Source organism: Cyprinus carpio, chromosome B16 (genome assembly GCF_018340385.1).
Source record: "Cyprinus carpio isolate SPL01 chromosome B16, ASM1834038v1, whole genome shotgun sequence".
Classification (NCBI taxonomy): Eukaryota; Metazoa; Chordata; class Actinopteri; order Cypriniformes; family Cyprinidae; genus Cyprinus; species Cyprinus carpio.
The window spans coordinates 19395176-19412428 of NC_056612.1; the positions used below are offsets into that span (position 1 = coordinate 19395176).

Below are 17253 nucleotides of genomic sequence, written 5' to 3' on the forward strand. Positions count from 1 at the left end.
ATAGAATTTCATGCAACCGCAACTCCATTCAAATTTAATAGCCTTTCAGAGACAGTCCTCTGAGAAAATGTCTCAGGAAATCATGATGATTTGCCTCTCATTTTCTTTTGTGATGTCAGCTTCTTGTTTAAGCAAGCAGGACGTCAGAGAAATGAGGGTCTTAAAGGGGGAAAATTAAATCTGAAAATATTTCTCATGTTGTCACATTTGATTTTAGCTGAGTAAAAGCGAACAACTGGACAAAAACACGCCAAAAAAAAAAAAAAAAAAGACTAAACTGTTTCTACAATATTAATGCAAGTTTCCATTTCTCTCAAAATACTAAGTTTTAGTTCTCCTAAGAAAAGTAGGAAAATTATAATATTGTGTGTTTTATTATGTTGGAATAAAAGAAAATGCAAGAAAAAAGGACACGTTTTTATTTATAATAGAAACATCAAACTATTAAAGACAATCTGAGATATTTTCCAAGGTTCCAGACGTGATATGTCTATAGAATACTAGTATTATACAAGGTGTGCCTGGTTCTCATTGACTGTGTGAGCTGCCCCAGAAGCCATTATCTACGCATTCCACAGGCTCTGTGCAGGTTTTAAGTTTACACGATACACCGGCTGGCAGCGCAACATGTATTGTTGGTCCAAGCTGAAAACTGTTTCAATGCATCTGTGTAATGTTTGCTTTAATTCTATTTTGACAATATGCAAAGTTTATAGTTCCTTTTTCCAACTTGTTTCCTTTAACTTGAGTGAAATGTAATCTTGTAGAGTAGAAATGTGCTGAAAGAAAACAGGTAAGTCATACATCTTGTTGTAATGTCAAATTTCAAGCAGCTCTCTTTAATTGGTTTAAAAGCATAAGACAAAGTCTTGATTCAGTGTAGCGAACAGACACTGGTCGAAACTCAAAGACATGGGACAGGACATTGCAACTGAAGCAACAACTATCCCGGCATGCCCTCTTCTGGGTATGCAGAGTCCTGCATGAATTTAATGTGTGCATTATCAAGTCATTCTGAAATAAAATAGAAATAAGTGTTTCCAAATTAAATAGATCTGTCCTGTTGATGCTGCAGGTCTAAGAAGACATTGTTAAAGCAAGTTTTAATGCTTGGTCAACCAAATATCTCAGGGTTACCAGCTTCAGACTCAAATGTATTGAACAAATAAAGACAATTAAACAAGAATTGGCTCATGAAACTACATAACTAGACTATAAAATATGTTTAATGTTGTTTAGAACAAGTTTAACATGACCTCGGTGCATGTTTACCACCCACAGACGGGTTTATTAGCTTGTGTACACTGACATAAGTATGGGTAAATTAAATTGTGACTTTGTAGATTCTCATAACTAACACAGATTTCATTCTGTAGAGCTACTTACAGTTTTGCTCTCAGCGTGAAAGAAAAAAACGGAGAAAAAAAAGTCGTCGCATGGATGATGACGCATTTCCGGGTTTCTGTAGTTTATTGTAACACGTGGAAATCTACAGTGGACTAAAACTCAGTTATATTTCTTTATTTACAGTATTTGGACTGCACCGGAGTAATCTATCACAATGGTCAAGCCGAAGTTCAAGGGAAAAAGCTCCATAAATCCCTCAACCTCCAGCAGTAATCCCGGTAAGATTAAATAAACCGCTGGTCTAGCTGTGAACTGCTAGCGTGCTAAAGCATTAGCCAGCTCTTGTTGAGCAATATATGAGACTTTCTGTAGTTATGTTTTCACCGTTGCCTGTTGTTAGCGCAGCTTTCTTCAGTGTTTACCGGGTTATTAGTTGATTTCGTGTGACCATGATTTCTGTCAAGCCTTCATTGAGGCTGCTCACACTTGTCTGTGTACCAAATTGCCCTGTTACACTTGACATTTGTACGTGTTCAAGAATTAATGAATTACAAACTTGTTCTAGATTGCCACCACAATGTTTTTTCAGAAATGTTTATAATCAGTGTCAGAAATTATCTTTATTTTTAAGGGATAATGTTTGCTTTCTACTTTCAGGGAGAATGTTTCACCATTATGAGAACATATAAGCATGCCCTATGTTGTTCGTTTATGCCAAATGCTTACACTGATCTATCATAAATTAGAAATTATGGCTGTCACTTACAATAGCTGCCATATTTTAAATATTCCGGGGATTTGTTTGTTTTATTTTAGTGCCATTTTGCCACTATCCAGACCTTAATTCATTTCATACACTGTTCATAATAAATTGCTTACTAAATAAAAAGCTGTATTTCTCTGTAAAATGTTTTGCATATCACAACGTTACCCAAAACTGACATATTTTGAATGTAATGAAGAGTTATTTGAGGACAAATGCTACAAAATGTACACTCCTGTTCAAGTTTGGGGTCAGAATGATTTTTATCTTATTCAACAAGGACATTATATTGATCAAACGTGACAGACGTTTACAGTGTTACAAAAATTGTATTATAAATAAATGAGGTGCTTTTGAACATTGATTATAAAAAGCACCAATTTAGCATATTAAAGTGATTTCTAATTCAGCTTTGCAATCACATTTAAAAAATATATTTAAATAGAAAAGTTGTTTTAAAATATAATCGCAATATTGTTTCATATTATTACTGATTTACTGTATTATGATCATTTAAATGCAGTCTTGGTAAACAAAAGATCGTTTAAAAAACTGACACAAGGGACTCTTCTGTTAATTGTTGCCCTTGTGCTTTGATTTAACGATCTGTCACATTTATGAAGTGTATATAAAATTAATGTAATTTTGCACTATGTCTCTGTGTATAACAATGTTCATCTTTTTTAACATTTTCTATCCCACAGACCGGGTCAAGGGAGCTGGAGGGAACAACATGAGGGACCGTGCCACCATCAAACGCTTGAATATGTACAGGCAGAAGCAGAGATGGTAAGTCATTTACAAAATGATAACAATTCGGAATAGAATCAGAATGAGCTTTATTCACCAATTGAACACAAACCCATTTTATGGTTTCTAGTAGCTCTGGGTGCTTGCATACATTTGTATGTAACAAGACAATAGAAAAAAATAAACAGTTGATTTAAAAAATGTACATAATATACATCTAGATGGAGTAATATGCATTCAACAATGAGATCTTTTTTTATTCATATGGCCACAGTAACAGTCGAGGTAAGGTGATCAAGCCCTTGCAGTACCAGAACACAGTTGCTCCAGGAACTGTGGCCAGAGTTGAGCCCAACATTAAGTGGTTTGGTAAGAGTAATTCCTTTTTTTCTTTGTTTTAATTAGTCTTAATGTGTATGCTTGATTATTGAAGGGAACTTTCCAAGTCTTTTCCAAGTAATATTATAGGCCACTTATTCTGTGGTCATACCATTCCGAATTCATATTGGATGTAAATAGGTCTGATTATGTGAATATTTCTTTGGTTTTCCCATATGCTTCCTGTGCAGCCAATACACGTGTTATCAAGCAGTCGTCCTTACAGAAATTCCAGGAAGAGATGAACGCGGTAAAGAAAGATCCATATCGAGTAGTGATGAGGCAGAGCAAGCTACCAATGTCCTTGCTGCATGACCGAATAAAAGCACATGTGAGTATGCACTCAAGTTACACATACATGCTGTTTTTATACAAAAATCCTGTGGTGTGATGTGAGAAGACAGGTAGCCTCATTGTTTGCATGCAGTTTGGTTTGCAGTTTTTCAGAGCAGGCAATCTAGTAATGCAGTGTGATGAGCTCAGGAAAAAGTATTATCGTGAATCCTGCATTTATTTATGATTTACTTACAGCCAGAAAGTATCAATAAAAAATTGCTTAAATCAATTGAATGCAATTGTATGTCTATTCAAGTATTATAATGCAACGTTAGCACCATGGTAACATCTAACTCTGGGCTTTACATGAGTATATAAAATTTCTATACTATTAGTGTTGATTAATATTTTTAATTTGCCTTTATTTTAAAATTTTCAGTTTTCCTTTTAAATTTTGTTAAGTGGTTTTGTAAGTTTTATACTCTTTTTACACATATTTCTTTTTAGTTTTAATATATTTTATTTTAGTTTTAGTTTTTTTTTTAAGGTTTTCATCTAATTATTTCACCTTATTTCATTTCAGTCTCTTAAAATGATTAATAATACTTTTAGTTAACGGGATGTTAGATGTGCTGTTTTTATGGTACACAAAAACAACAAAAAATCTGACTGCGTAGATCATTCCAAATTTAGAAGAGTCATAGTATGATACTGTGTGTTGTCATTTGATTGGAAAAAATATAACCTAATTAAAGCAAAAATATTTCTGACATTAGACTCCAATGGGAAAATTGCCCCTTCATTAAGTACTTTTCCTGTGAACAACTGGAAAAGTTGCTGGAAAAGCTCATTTGTATTTAAATGAGAAAACAGTTTTTCATAACACCTCTTGGCGAAACGTCTTGTAACTTGTGAACCTCACGTAACACATTTGGTACTACGACAAGAACACAGCAAGAACAATTGTTGTGCCATGATAACGGTACAGTGATTTTTTTTTAGCCTGAGGGTGTAGCGAGGGCATTGCCTGACCTGCGATAGAACTTTCTCTTTGGCACTTAAGGGCCTGCTGTCTGCCAGTAGCAAAGAACAGAGCAAAAATATGTGCTCAGAATAAAATATAAGGTTTTGCTCTGTTCTTCATGTTCCTTCTGCAAATGTTGTTGATTTGCTTCAACATCTAAACTGTTCCATGTGTGAGCAAAACCTTTGCATAATGAACATCCCAATTTACTTTTGCTCTGTGTCTCAGGACTGTGACACACTCGCAAGTTTTTTTTTGTTTTGTTTTGTTTTTTTGGTTGCAGGGAATTGGCAAAACTGTGTCAGATATTAATTTTCACTCTCTTTTTGATTTGTGGTGTTTGAGCGGCTCCTCCAGCATGTGCCATAATGGCCATTGTTTGCGCACATTTTTCTTTCTCAGAAATATTTGAACGTGTTGTGATGTGGTGGTTAGCCTCAAATCAGGTTGTTTTTTATCATCCACGTCAATTGTTCCGAAGAAATGCAATCTTACCAGAAGTACAATTTCTTACGAGAAATGTTACTGGCTTTGACAAGATCTGTAAATTGCTTGTTTTATTCCATCCTCTATTGCAACAGTGGTATGGCTTCATTTTTGTTTTGTTTTTAGGTCATTACAGATTGCAATTTGACCTGGTCTAGTTATAGACTTTAACTGTAAGAAGATTCATTCATTCGTTTGTATGGTTTTATCTTAAGGCATATATTTTTGGTATATTATTATTTTTTTTTTGGAAAAGCATATGTTCTATATACATGGGTGTTTAAAAGTTTAGAGTTAAGATTTTTTGTGTTCTTTTTAATTGTCTTATGCTATTAAGGCTATCTATTTAATTAACATGATCCTTTTTTGGGGGGATTCTTTGATAAATAGAATGTTAAAAAACTAAATTTATTTTGAATAATCACTTTTGATCATTTTAATGCATCCTTAATGAATGTAAGTATTAATTTCTTTAAAAAAAACCATACTGACCACAAGCTTTGGAACAGTACTGTGTACAACATTCTACATATGCACAAGAATGCATGAAAGCTGGTGTTTACAAACCTAATGTAAACCACATCTGCATTTAGTTTGAGAACTGCAGATTACCATCTGATTTTTTTTTGGAATGTGTCTAAACGGTCAGATCGGATTTAAAGTTTTCCATTTTCAACAGTGCGCTGTGCTTTCTGGAGCTGTAGCCAAACACACAGATTTACCCTCATTTAGTGAATTATGTCACTTAACATCGTGTTTAGGTTTAAATCTTCACTATAGTAGATCAAGTGCAGGCTACACTGTCTAAACAAACTGATTTCACTTCTTGACAGAAAGTGAGTCCTCAGGATAAGGAAACAAAATAGGTTTATGCGCATTGTGAGTAAAGCCATATTAATATATACATAATAGAAGAAATCATGTTGTTTTGTGTAGCACAAAATTGTATGATCACTCTTGTAAGCCGTGTAGAATGTGCAGATGAGTACACTCTGCTCTCCCATAAATCACTGGGGTTTCTTTCCTCTAAGGAATGGTAGCCCAGAGAACTGTCAAAGTGCTTTCAAGAGCTGAAATATCAGATGCTTCATCAAAGAAATTCCAAAAGTTATGAACGTTATGATGAAGAGTATAAATCAGTTCTCATGAGATCTGTTTGTCAGTTGATCTTCTGCTGGTTCTTCTAGAACTCCAAGGTGCACATTCTGGACACAGAGACGTTTGAAACCACGTTTGGGCCAAAGGCACAAAGAAAGAGGCCCATCTTGTCTGTGGGAGAGCTGAAGGACTTTGCTGAACAGGCAGAGGTCTCTGCTCAGAGCTACAATGCTGAGAAAGACCGTGATTTGGTGTCTGAGGACAGCGGAGTCAAGTGAGCGAGTGCCTTCTAGAGATTATGAAAATATGTAGTTCTGTACTTACTACAGAAACAAGCTTTAGCCCTGTTTCTCTAGCAAAATGGCTTATATATCATGACATGACATAAAGCAGTTTGATTTTCCTGTCACTGCAGGGATGAGCCTCGGGAGGAAATCTTCAAAAAGGGGCAGTCAAAGAGGATCTGGGGCGAGCTTTATAAGGTAGTTATTATCATCTCCTAATGCCTTACTCATTGAAAGTTCGAACAAAAAGCGCAGTTGACGCCGCATCCTAAAATGAACCATGCTTTGTGCAGGTGATCGACTCTTCAGACGTCATTATCCAGGTGCTAGATGCTAGGGACCCTTTGGGCACTCGATCCCAGAGCATTGAGTCTTACCTGAAGAAGGAGAAACCTTGGAAACACCTCATCTTTGTGCTCAATAAGTGTGACCTCATTCCCACATGGGTTACGGTAAGAAATGAAAGTGAAATACTAGTACCAGTCCCAAAATCTGTTGAGCTTCATATGTAGGTGGTATTATAAGCTAACATAGGCATGCTACTAAAGTGAACACAGTTTCAGAAGCTTTGTAAGATACCTTCACTTGTCAAAACTCACATGCTAACACCAGCCTCTGTTAATTCATGTTGGGTTAAGAGAAACGTCAGAAATCTTGATGATAAATCTGCTTATTCAATCAGTGGCAAAAAAAATATTGATAAAATAGTTCAGCCTAATTTAAAAAAAGACTGTTTACCCAATATATATGGGTGCTGTGTATTTGTATGCATACAAGAGTATCATGTTGTCATCTTAGCAAAATGCTAACACCAGTCCTGTTGCAGTTGATGGAAAATATGTCAGAAATCCTAATTATAAATATTCATTCAGTAGTGAAAATTATTGATAAAATATTTGATATTGGTAGTTTAATTAAAAAACTTTTTTCCCAACATTTGTTTGTGTAATTGTATTCATGTGTCATTACCATAGAATAATCATAACACCATCTATTGAGGTTGGTGGAAAAAATTTCAAAGTCGTAATGATAAATATACTTGTAATTACAACTTGTTAACCAACTTTACTGAGAGCTACGACTTGTACCATGTGACCACTGCAGAATCATTGAGGTGCCATGTTTAGGTGTTGATAATGTTGCCATTGAAATGCATAATTCTGAGGAAATGAATTACTCTAAGTAGAATGTTGTGTGTTGTCATCTTAAAATTACAGAAATTCTGACATGGCGTGAATTGTTCAATCTAATTTGAAAAAACTAGAGTATTGCGTTGTTAGCTTAGCAAGTTTCTATAGAGTGATCCGTAATGGCCACTTTTGTTGTTCTACAACAGTTAGGATGTATGGAACCACCTATGTAAGCAGTAGACAGCAAGACATCTCACTAGGTTTCTGGAACAAGGCCACTGTCTGTAATGTGTCCTGTTGTACATTCAGTTCTACTGTCTCTGGAGTTTGTTTCACTGACAGACAGGCATGTTTATCTTGGCTTGTAATAGGTAACCAGTTAAAGGCTCCTTCCTCTGACAGATATTTTTTTCTGTCTTTCAAATCTATAATTCTTGTTATTTGTGATTCTGAAATGCAACAACAAGGAATGAGGGAGTTACACCAGCTGTTTATAAGCTGCAGGCCTTTACATTCAAGCCAAAAAAGCATTTGCCTAACCCCTCCAGATTTATGACTGAGGTCTTTTGTAAACCTAACAGGCAAATGATTGGGAAACCCATTCGTTTTGTTGTTGAAAGGGTATCACTTATCATTCTGTGGTGATTCTTGTTGGGCAGCTTGTGCCCTTTTTTATCTGTTCTCTCTTATCAAAAACAATTTCAGATCACTTCTAGTGTTAGACCTAGGTAGAAATTCATAAACCGCACATACGACCGGTTTTGATTCTGAATTCCATGGATTTCATCCTACATCAAAAGGATCAAATTGAGGTTTCTAAAGGCAGAAACTGACATAAAAAGTTATATGTAGGCCAACTGAAGAACATACGCACAATTTTTTGTGCTCACTTACTAGCAATTAAAATAACTCAACATTGATTAAGAAAACGTTATATGATGAGTAGGAAAAATAAATAGACACATAATGCCCACCCTAATGTTGTTCCAAACCTGTATGAATTTTGCTCTTCTGTTGAACACAAAATATATTGGTAAACAAACAGTTGATGGTTCAATATTGTTTTACCACAATACTATGGAAGTCAATGACAATGACTGCACTATACCACACAAATTTTTATACTAATTATACCACACTAATAACACTAACTTTTCCCACTAATGTTTATAAATGTAGACTGCATAGCTAGGTGCTTAGTCTTATAATGTTATAGTAATAGAAATGCCTGAATTCGCTTATTAAGAGATGTGTTCCAAAACATTTTTGTCCATAGTGATAGGTATTATATAGTATTTGTATGTTTATATGTTCCCGTCGCTCTTGAATTTACTGTGAAATGTGATTTATTAAGATAGATGTTTGTTTTTTGTTTTTGTGCAGGCATTTTATAAATCATTAATAGGAACTTAATGAATACTGTTGTTGATTAACATTTTGAATGATGCTACAATTTTTTTCTATATGTGAACTGTTTTTCATTCTTGCTTGTTCTTGTGTCTGTGTTCTAGAAACGTTGGGTTGCAGTTCTTTCTCAGGAATACCCCACTTTGGCCTTTCACGCCAGCCTTACCAATTCCTTCGGCAAGGGCTCCCTTATCCAGCTCCTGCGGCAGTTTGGCAAGGTGAGTTTTTTAACATTTACAGTGTATGTTTAATGCTTATACGCATTATCGTGCCTTGGAAACCATGGGGCAACAGGTTTTAAACACACAACAGTTTCAGTCCACATCGTTTATCTACTCAAGCTGCAGTTTTAGGACAAGGTCAGTCTGTTTTTTGGTCCGTAAAAGCAACAGATGTAGAGAGCAGTGGTTTGGTTGGGTACCAGATGCACCCCACCCTCCCATGCTATTGGGCTCCTGTCCTGTCTTCACATCTGCCTCGTAGCTATTTTTGGGAGCACAGCTGTAAACAAAAAATTGGAAATACTAAAAAGGAGAGAGGGCTTGCATAACATAAATTTTGTTGAGTGTTATATGACAGGACACTCTTTTAGGAGTTAGAAAACAGCGGTGCAAAAATATCACGGTTGCCATGGGTGCAATATAAATCTGCATGTGTAATGACATTTAAGAGGCCGTCGTAGGTTGTGTATCAAGTCTTTATTTCTTGGGCCCACTTTTTAAAAGTGTATAATGAAATGTGAGAAGGAATGTGTGCAAATTATTGGGAGAAGGGTTGATCCAAGATCGTCTTGTTTTCCTGACCTAAATACTATAAAATCAGCATTATATCAGAGGATTTGACAGTATGTGTGTATTTCTTCTATTTAATTGCTGCTTTTCAAAATGACGTTTGCTTAGTATTAACATGTCCATATTGATTTTTGCTCAGCTCCACTCAGATAAAAAGCAGATCAGCATTGGCTTCATTGGTTACCCCAATGTTGGAAAAAGCTCTGTTATCAATACCCTGCGCTCCAAAAAAGTCTGTAACGTGGCACCCCTTGCTGGTGAGACAAAGGTAAGACCTCAGAAGCTTTTTCTTTCCACCTCAGGGATGTGATTTTAACATATGGATTTCTGTATTTTCCTACCTGAAAATAAGGATCCATGTGAATTCTGAGAAAAAGAAATTTATGCATTTTGTAATTGTAATTACACTTGTTCTATAGAATAATATAAAATTATCATTATTTTACAGTACATTTAAATATTCTTGCAATAGTAATATATTTCTTTATTGATTTGTTTAATGTTCATATTTAAATAATAATATAAAATAATATTTTTCAATAATAATAAAGAATTTGATATGTTGTATAGTCATACTGAATGAGGAGAAAGGGTTTTCTGTAATTTGTTTGGTGCTAATTTTTAATTTTTTCTTTAAGGCATAAAAGGTCTATGATTAGTTTGCATACTTTAAAGCCATTCCAAACCTGAGTGACTTTTTCCCCCCTATGGACACAAAAGGAGAATTTTAACACAGTGTTCATGCTGCTGTTTTCCATACAATGTATATGAATGTTGTAAAAAGATGTGAACCCGGGGCCACAAAAGCACTATTAATAATAACACATTACACTGTATTTCACATCTCTTTCTTTTCAAAAGTTATCATTCTTGATGAGCTTTTCCAATAACATACTTGTGTTTGTCATGTACTGATCATGAACATCAGATGATTGAGTTATTCTTCTTGTACGTGACATTAAATGATTCAGATTTTTTTTTTTTTTTTTTTTTTTTGTGAGTGTAAGGTTACCTGCCAGATCCTGACATGTGGTAACATTTTGGACGGCTTAAGTTTCCAGCATTTTGGATTTGGCTGCAACTTTTGTGTATTCATGTTTTTGTGTGAAATTACTTTTTTATGTTGTCAAATTTTTCCTCTTATTTTACAAACATGGAACTGAGAAATGGTTTTCAGAGAGAGCGAGTGAAAGTGCAAGGAAAAAAAATTACTGACGGAGGCCAGATTGAAATCAAATTCTAAACAAATCTGAACTTCCACGCTCTTCTGTTTATGTTTTAAATGATAAATTGTTTCAGTTTAAAATTTCCCCTGTGTGCCCTGATTTGAGTGATTCTTCAATTAGTAGACATTTCTGTCTTCTATTTTCCTTTCTTTTCACAACAGTCTTTCTAGTTCGATTATGAGATAGATAGGTTTGATTTGATTTTAATAGCTTAAAAATGTGTTGTGCTTCGTTAACTAGCTTTTCCGATGTTGAAATGTTGGGTTTGCCTGAATCACTGTTTAGGCCTTTGGCCAGTCAGCAACATTCATAAACAATCTATTTAGTTTTAGTTTTATAAACTTAAAAGTTAATTGACTGCTTGCTAACTTGTCGAAAGTTCTTATAAATTGCGTATATTTAAATGCAGTTCGTTATATTGAAATGTTTTCGGTCTGGTGGTTTCTTAAATGGAGGTCATGGATGAATCTATGAACTTTCTGTCAGATGGCTCAAGCTCAACCTTGATGCCATAACCAACTGTTTTCTTTCTCTCTTTCTTTCTGACAGGTCTGGCAGTATATCACTCTAATGAGACGCATTTTCCTCATCGACTGTCCTGGCGTCGTCTATCCCTCTGAAGACAGCGAGACTGACATTGTGCTGAAGGGAGTGGTACGATGACCTTGACTCTCAAAGTCAACCATTCACACTGGTAATCCCAGCAGCTTCATCCGCTCACTATGTATCTGTTGCATTTAGGTTCAAGTGGAGAAGATTCGAAATCCAGAGGATCACATCGGAGCGGTGCTGGAGAGGGCCAAAGCAGAGTACATCCAGAAGACATACCGCATTCCGTCCTGGAGCTCTGCCGAGGATTTCCTGGAAAAGCTCGCCTTTCGCACCGGAAAGCTGCTCAAGGTCTGGCCTGATTGTGGAGAATCTGATAAAACGAACTGTCAGCCTGGTCTTCACAGCACATTTGTTTATTCTTTCCTCTCAAGTGTCCGATTGAGATGTGACAGTTTGCTTACTTTAAGCCAGTGGAAAATATTTAATTTTAACTTCGGATAGCCAATTTACAATAGTCTAATGCCAAAACCACTAAGATTTAGTGCAAAATGAGATTTTTAAAAGGGGTAGGTTGTATTTTTTTAGTTCACGTCTTTATCTCTGTCCAAATACTGTACATGTTGGTGCTGTAATGATTGGTATTTTGTGTTCCACTTATACAGGGTGGAGAGCCAGATCTGTCTACTGTGTCTAAAATGGTTTTGAACGATTGGCAGAGGGGGCGCATCCCCTTTTTTGTGAAGCCCCCAGGAGGCGAGATGGATGAAGAGGTAAATGGACATTTGTTCTTAATAGCCGACAAAGTTTAGTGTCTTTTAGCCAAAAAATTTGCTTAGTCTTTGGAAATTTCTCTTTAATATTCCAAAATGTCTTCCAAGATCATCACTGTTGCATGTTTTGCTAAAATTAGAGCTTTATGTTGTTTTAAAAGACCTTGGAAGAAATTGTTTATATGTAACATCCATAATGCATATTGAATTACTTGGTACAAATCCTCCTTTAAGTCACTGTGGCCAACAGAATTACTTGAATTTTGACTGTCTTTATACTGGCAGACACTAATGCACTTTAAACATTTATAGTCTTAAACTGACACTTGATCTTTCCACTCAGAACAAAGCACAACCGATGCTGGAAATGCCTGAGATGGAAACCAAGCAGGAAGAGTTGGGAGACAGACTCGAAGCTCAGGATGTGGACGGGGCCTCATCTAGCCAGCAGGAAGATCAAAAGCTTCTGAGACAGAATAAGGAGGAGATGCAGAAAATCTTCAGCAATGTCAAGCAGAACTTTGGCAAAATAAACGTTGCTCCAGAGTTCAGCGAGGAGGACCTTGTGCCGGTTGAGATACCTGACATACTGGATCCCTCCTGGTCAGAAGATGAAGATGAGCAAGACGAGGAAAATGAGGAGGACGAGGAAAAAGTGGAAGAGCAGATTGGTGGACAACAGAAAGAAGAATCCTCTGTTTCTGAGTCCCCAACCAAAGCAGAAAAGAAGAGCACATGTGACGTGAATAAAGAGATGGATGAGAAGATTGCCAAATTAAAGCATTTTCTTGATCGTGCCAAGTCAAAGCACTTCTCCGCCATACGGTTTGTTTAAGCTCATATTGAAAACATTTTATAGGTACCTTTCAGGACACTCCAGGACACTTTACAGCATAAACAGCAAGATCAAAAAATGTTCAAAACATTAACTACAAACATAGAATTCCTTCAAAATAGAATGAGTAAAGTTATGATATAGGGTTATTATTGAGATAAGGTTGTGAGAGGGTTCTGTAAAGGTCAACGCTTATTCTATTTCAGTAGGCTGATTAATTGATTTTTTTTTCACTGTTTAGCTCTTATCTATTGATATTATAATGTTGTCTTGATGTTTTTATAGAATTCCTAAAGGCCTGTCTGAAAAGGTGTTCAGTGAAACCACAGCAAAGCAGAATGATGCAAAGAATCTGCAACGGAAAGGTACAGCTAACTCAAGTTAATGCCAAATGTTTGTGTATCAAAAGACATGGCTGCTGCAACTGTGTATTTAATGTACAACAAAACACATTATTATTATTATTATTATTATTATTATTATTATTATTATTAGTGCTGTCAAACGATTAATCTTGATTATGATTGATGAATGATTAATATTGACAATAATGACAATAACATTAATTATTGACGTGGACTGCAATATCAACAATATTTAAAATACACTGTTAAACCTAGTTGAATACACTAAATTTTCCACAGATCTCATGGCAGTTATTAGGGTTGTCTGGTGCTTCAAACAAGTGAGTAATGACACTCATCCTTTTTTGGTTTTCCAGCTGTGAATATGGGTAAAAAGAGGAAAGCTGAAGATAAGGAGCCTGCACAGCCTACCAAACTCACATCTAAAGAGGTATGCACTATTCTCCCAGCTCAATCGTCTTGATTCCTCAGTCCAGACATCTCATAAATTTGAGACCAAACTTATCTCTTTCTCTCTGTTGAACTTCTTCACCTCAACAGAAAAGACGACTGGAGCGTGCCCAGAAAGTGAAGAAAGTGGGGGTCCGCTATTATGAAACGCACAATGTCAAGAACAAGAATAAGAACAGAAAAATGCCCTTGGATGGCAAGAAAGCCAAACGAGCTAAGCGATAATACCTGGCCAGATACCCAGTCACATCAATCCCTGTTTCCAAAGCCATGTCGATGGCTAGGTTGGAACATCTGGTGTGGAATCATGGTGATTTGTGAAAAAGTGAAGGTTCGGTTAATCTCTGATACAATCGTTCCAATGCACTTTATTCATACTGTGGCACCAGCCATCATCCTGAACATTCTAACTACAGTCTGACAGTTAATTCATTTCAGAACTGTGCATTTTCAGCGCTTTTAACTTAAGACAATGTCCTGATTCTGCAGAGTTGAAATGTGAATTATGTACCTGTGTACCTACATATTGTCAGTAAATCAATAAATACTTCAGAACAGATGCTTTAATAAATGTTTTATTCATTAAAAGGGTATGAGAGTAAGGGTATCATTATTCTAATAATATTTAGGCCTTATTCCTCAGGGTAATTATGCCCTCCAGTTGTGCCTAAAAAATAAATGGTTGCATAAGAGTCTGAAAAATGATCAGAAATCATGATTATGATGATCTCTGCTTTACCTTGAGTTGTTGATTAGTTCGTTTGAGGAACTGAACCTCTTCAGCATGCTTCTTTTCCTCAATTTCCCGCCGTTCTGCTTCCCGTCTCTCAATGGCCTCACATTTAGCCTTCTGCTCGTTCAACAACCTCTCCAAATCTCGCTTCTCACTCTCCAACTCTAAAATCTACCAACAGTTTGTATCTCAGCAAGCAGAAAATAGTAATTTAATGTGTGCTTGTCAAGTCTTACTTTAAAGTTTTGTTTTGTTTTTTTGTCCATACAAAGTCAGTGGGGACTAATGTTTCGTTGGACACCACTGATTTTCATTATAAGTTCAAATATCTTTTGTGTGTGTATGCAATAGTTTAGATAATCACATATAAACTTGTCTTAAGCCAACAAGTTGAACATGATATATTTTTTAAATAGAAAATAATAGGTAAAATACAAGTTATTGTAAGTGTCTTTGTATAGCTTTAGTTTTGTAGCTTGCTTTGTTATTTTTTATAAACCAAACTTAGTTCTTCAGATATTATTTATGGTTACATTATTATATATTATATGTAATCTTTATGTTATCATTTTTATTATGTATATACATTATATTTACAATTAGTCATTTAGCAGACGATCTTATCCAAAGCAACTTTTTTTTGTATGTTATTGTAAAATTACTTTAGAATATATATATTGTTAAAATTATTTTAGAGCTTATGTATAAAAAATGTAAGAAAAAATTAGAATAATTGCTTTCAATAATAATAATTTGCTGCAAATGACCTTGTTCTCCATGTCAGCCATTCCATGCTCTGCTTGAAGTGCTTTCCTCATGCCAAAGGCCACGCTGCTCTCGTACAGTGTTTGACAGGCAGCGATGGTCATGCGAATCTCGTCTCTAACTTGCAGCAGCAGGAGGCCCCGCTCAGCACAGTTAATGGTGACCTGTCTGATTAACTCATCTGAGACATTTGAAAGAGGGAATGCCATGTGAACCTCAACAGCTGTTAATATGACTCTTCATTAGTAATATGTGTATTTTTACCGAAGCACTGAGAGTAGAGCTCCCTGCGCACAGGGCAGATGCCCGTCTCTCTGGCCTGCCTTTCCTGCAGGCTTCTGTCCAGCTGTTCTTGCAAATGAATAACGTCCATGCGTGTGCACGGAGCGCTGGACACCGGCTGCACCCACAACTGGTTGTCCTCCATCCATTCCCTTTAACAGAACCATTTTAAAGATTTATATACTATCTTTCAAAAGTTTGAGGTCGGTAAAAATGTAAAAAAAAAAAAATGTCTTTTATGCCCACCAAGGCTGCATTAATTTGGTTAAAATATAAACAGTTTCATGACATAGTACTTCAATTTAAAACAGCTTTTTTTATATTTTATTATATTTTACAATGTATTCCTGTGATGGCAAAGCTGAATTTTCAGCACATTACACCAGTCCTTCAGAAATCATTCTAATATGCTGATCTGGTGCTGAGGAAACATTTTTTAACATTGCTTAATGTTTGTGTGGAAGCCATGATACATACGCATTCAGAACAGCATTTATGTTCATTAGAAATATTTTGTAATTTTATAGCTGTCAGTCAAAAATCTTACTGACCCCGAACTTTTAAATGGTAATGAGACGTGATTAAACAAATATGCAACTAAACTGCTATGGTAGTATCCGCACCCACTTAAATAAAATGTTTAATAAATATACTGATAAACCTCTTGTTTTATTTCACCTTGGTGGCAGAATGGCATTCAGGATCTCTTCGGTCTGCTGTCTGCTGGCATCCGCCGAGGGGCTCTTGGGTTTGGGTGGAGGAGGGACTGGGCCGCTCTCGACCGTCTGTTGGGGACTCACTTTCAAAGGGCGACTCTGAGTGAAATGTGATACAAGATATAAAAAACTAATCTTTAGGCTTCATTACAACAAGGTATACTTTACGGTGGTTGCAGGTTTATTTTTATTTCTATAAGTTACATCCAAGAGCTGTGCTTACCCTTGGAGACTTCCGCTCTGTATTCTTGCTCACCAGCACCGGGTAATCATACTTCAGCAAGGAGTCAGTCGGGACAATCATGCTTGTAATGTGGAAGTGTCAAGAAAATGTACAGGAATGTTTCAGATTCTGTGTTGTAGTATAAAGCTTTGGGTGACTTCGTGTCCCAGCGCAAAAGGTTCGTTTTGTTGTGTTCCGTTGCTATAACAACCGCTCTTTCCATCACGCAGGTCAGTCCATGAAAGTGAACCAAACTAATCGAGAGAAAATTATCATTATTATTAAATATTAAGTAATTAATTAAGTATTTTGAATAATTTACATACAAATATATTGGAATGTTCTATTTTTTTAATGTTTATGTTCTAAAACATGAAACAGAACTCACCACTGGGTGGCAGGCTGTTAAAGCATAAAGGCTATTAATGTTATCATGTAATGTGATATTGAAGTGAATGAGCACATTTGACTGTTTACTTGTCTTTTGACTTATTCTGTTTTTTTGTTTTTTAACTATTGTGCGCTAACACGTTTTTATTTTTTAATTCCCTTTTTTTCCATTTTATTTTGCTATCTAACTTTACATTATTTAACCTGTTAAA

General features: G+C 35.8%; 2 protein-coding genes across 2 annotated transcripts; one reads left to right on the forward strand and one right to left on the reverse strand.

Annotated features, from left to right (window-relative positions):
• Nucleotides 1-1432: 1432 nt before the first annotated feature.
• On the forward strand, nucleotides 1433-14491 carry gnl2 (guanine nucleotide binding protein-like 2 (nucleolar)). The gene is made up of 16 exons (XM_042741318.1): nucleotides 1433-1625; nucleotides 2815-2899; nucleotides 3135-3229; nucleotides 3430-3569; nucleotides 6212-6396; nucleotides 6538-6604; nucleotides 6700-6858; nucleotides 9048-9161; nucleotides 9874-10002; nucleotides 11510-11614; nucleotides 11702-11860; nucleotides 12175-12282; nucleotides 12626-13107; nucleotides 13403-13482; nucleotides 13839-13912; nucleotides 14023-14491. The coding sequence occupies exons 1-16, from the start codon at nucleotides 1562-1564 to the stop codon at nucleotides 14155-14157; spliced, it is 2181 nt and encodes a 726-aa protein (XP_042597252.1). The 5' UTR covers nucleotides 1433-1561; the 3' UTR covers nucleotides 14158-14491.
• Nucleotides 14490-16897, reverse strand: dnali1 (dynein, axonemal, light intermediate chain 1). Its single transcript, XM_019119502.2, has 6 exons — nucleotides 16652-16897; nucleotides 16391-16527; nucleotides 15695-15864; nucleotides 15433-15611; nucleotides 14672-14836; nucleotides 14490-14599 (listed from the first exon to the last, which is right to left on the reverse strand). The coding sequence occupies exons 1-6, from the start codon at nucleotides 16730-16732 to the stop codon at nucleotides 14558-14560; spliced, it is 774 nt and encodes a 257-aa protein (XP_018975047.1). The 5' UTR covers nucleotides 16733-16897; the 3' UTR covers nucleotides 14490-14557.
• Nucleotides 16898-17253: the final 356 nt, after the last annotated feature.

Coding starts and splice junctions, on each gene's coding strand:
- dnali1 (XM_019119502.2), bottom strand. CDS start 16,732: ATGATTGTCCCGACTGACTCCTTGCTGAAGTATGATTACCCGGTGCTG. Junction 16,528..16,651: donor CAGAGCGGAAGTCTCCAAGG/GTAAGCACAGCT, acceptor CATTTCACTCAG/AGTCGCCCTTTGAAAGTGAG. Junction 15,612..15,694: donor GCTCTACTCTCAGTGCTTCG/GTAAAAATACAC, acceptor CAAATGTCTCAG/ATGAGTTAATCAGACAGGTC.
- gnl2 (XM_042741318.1), top strand. CDS start 1,562: ATGGTCAAGCCGAAGTTCAAGGGAAAAAGCTCCATAAATCCCTCAACC. Junction 1,626..2,814: donor AACCTCCAGCAGTAATCCCG/GTAAGATTAAAT, acceptor TCTATCCCACAG/ACCGGGTCAAGGGAGCTGGA. Junction 11,861..12,174: donor GCACCGGAAAGCTGCTCAAG/GTCTGGCCTGAT, acceptor CCACTTATACAG/GGTGGAGAGCCAGATCTGTC.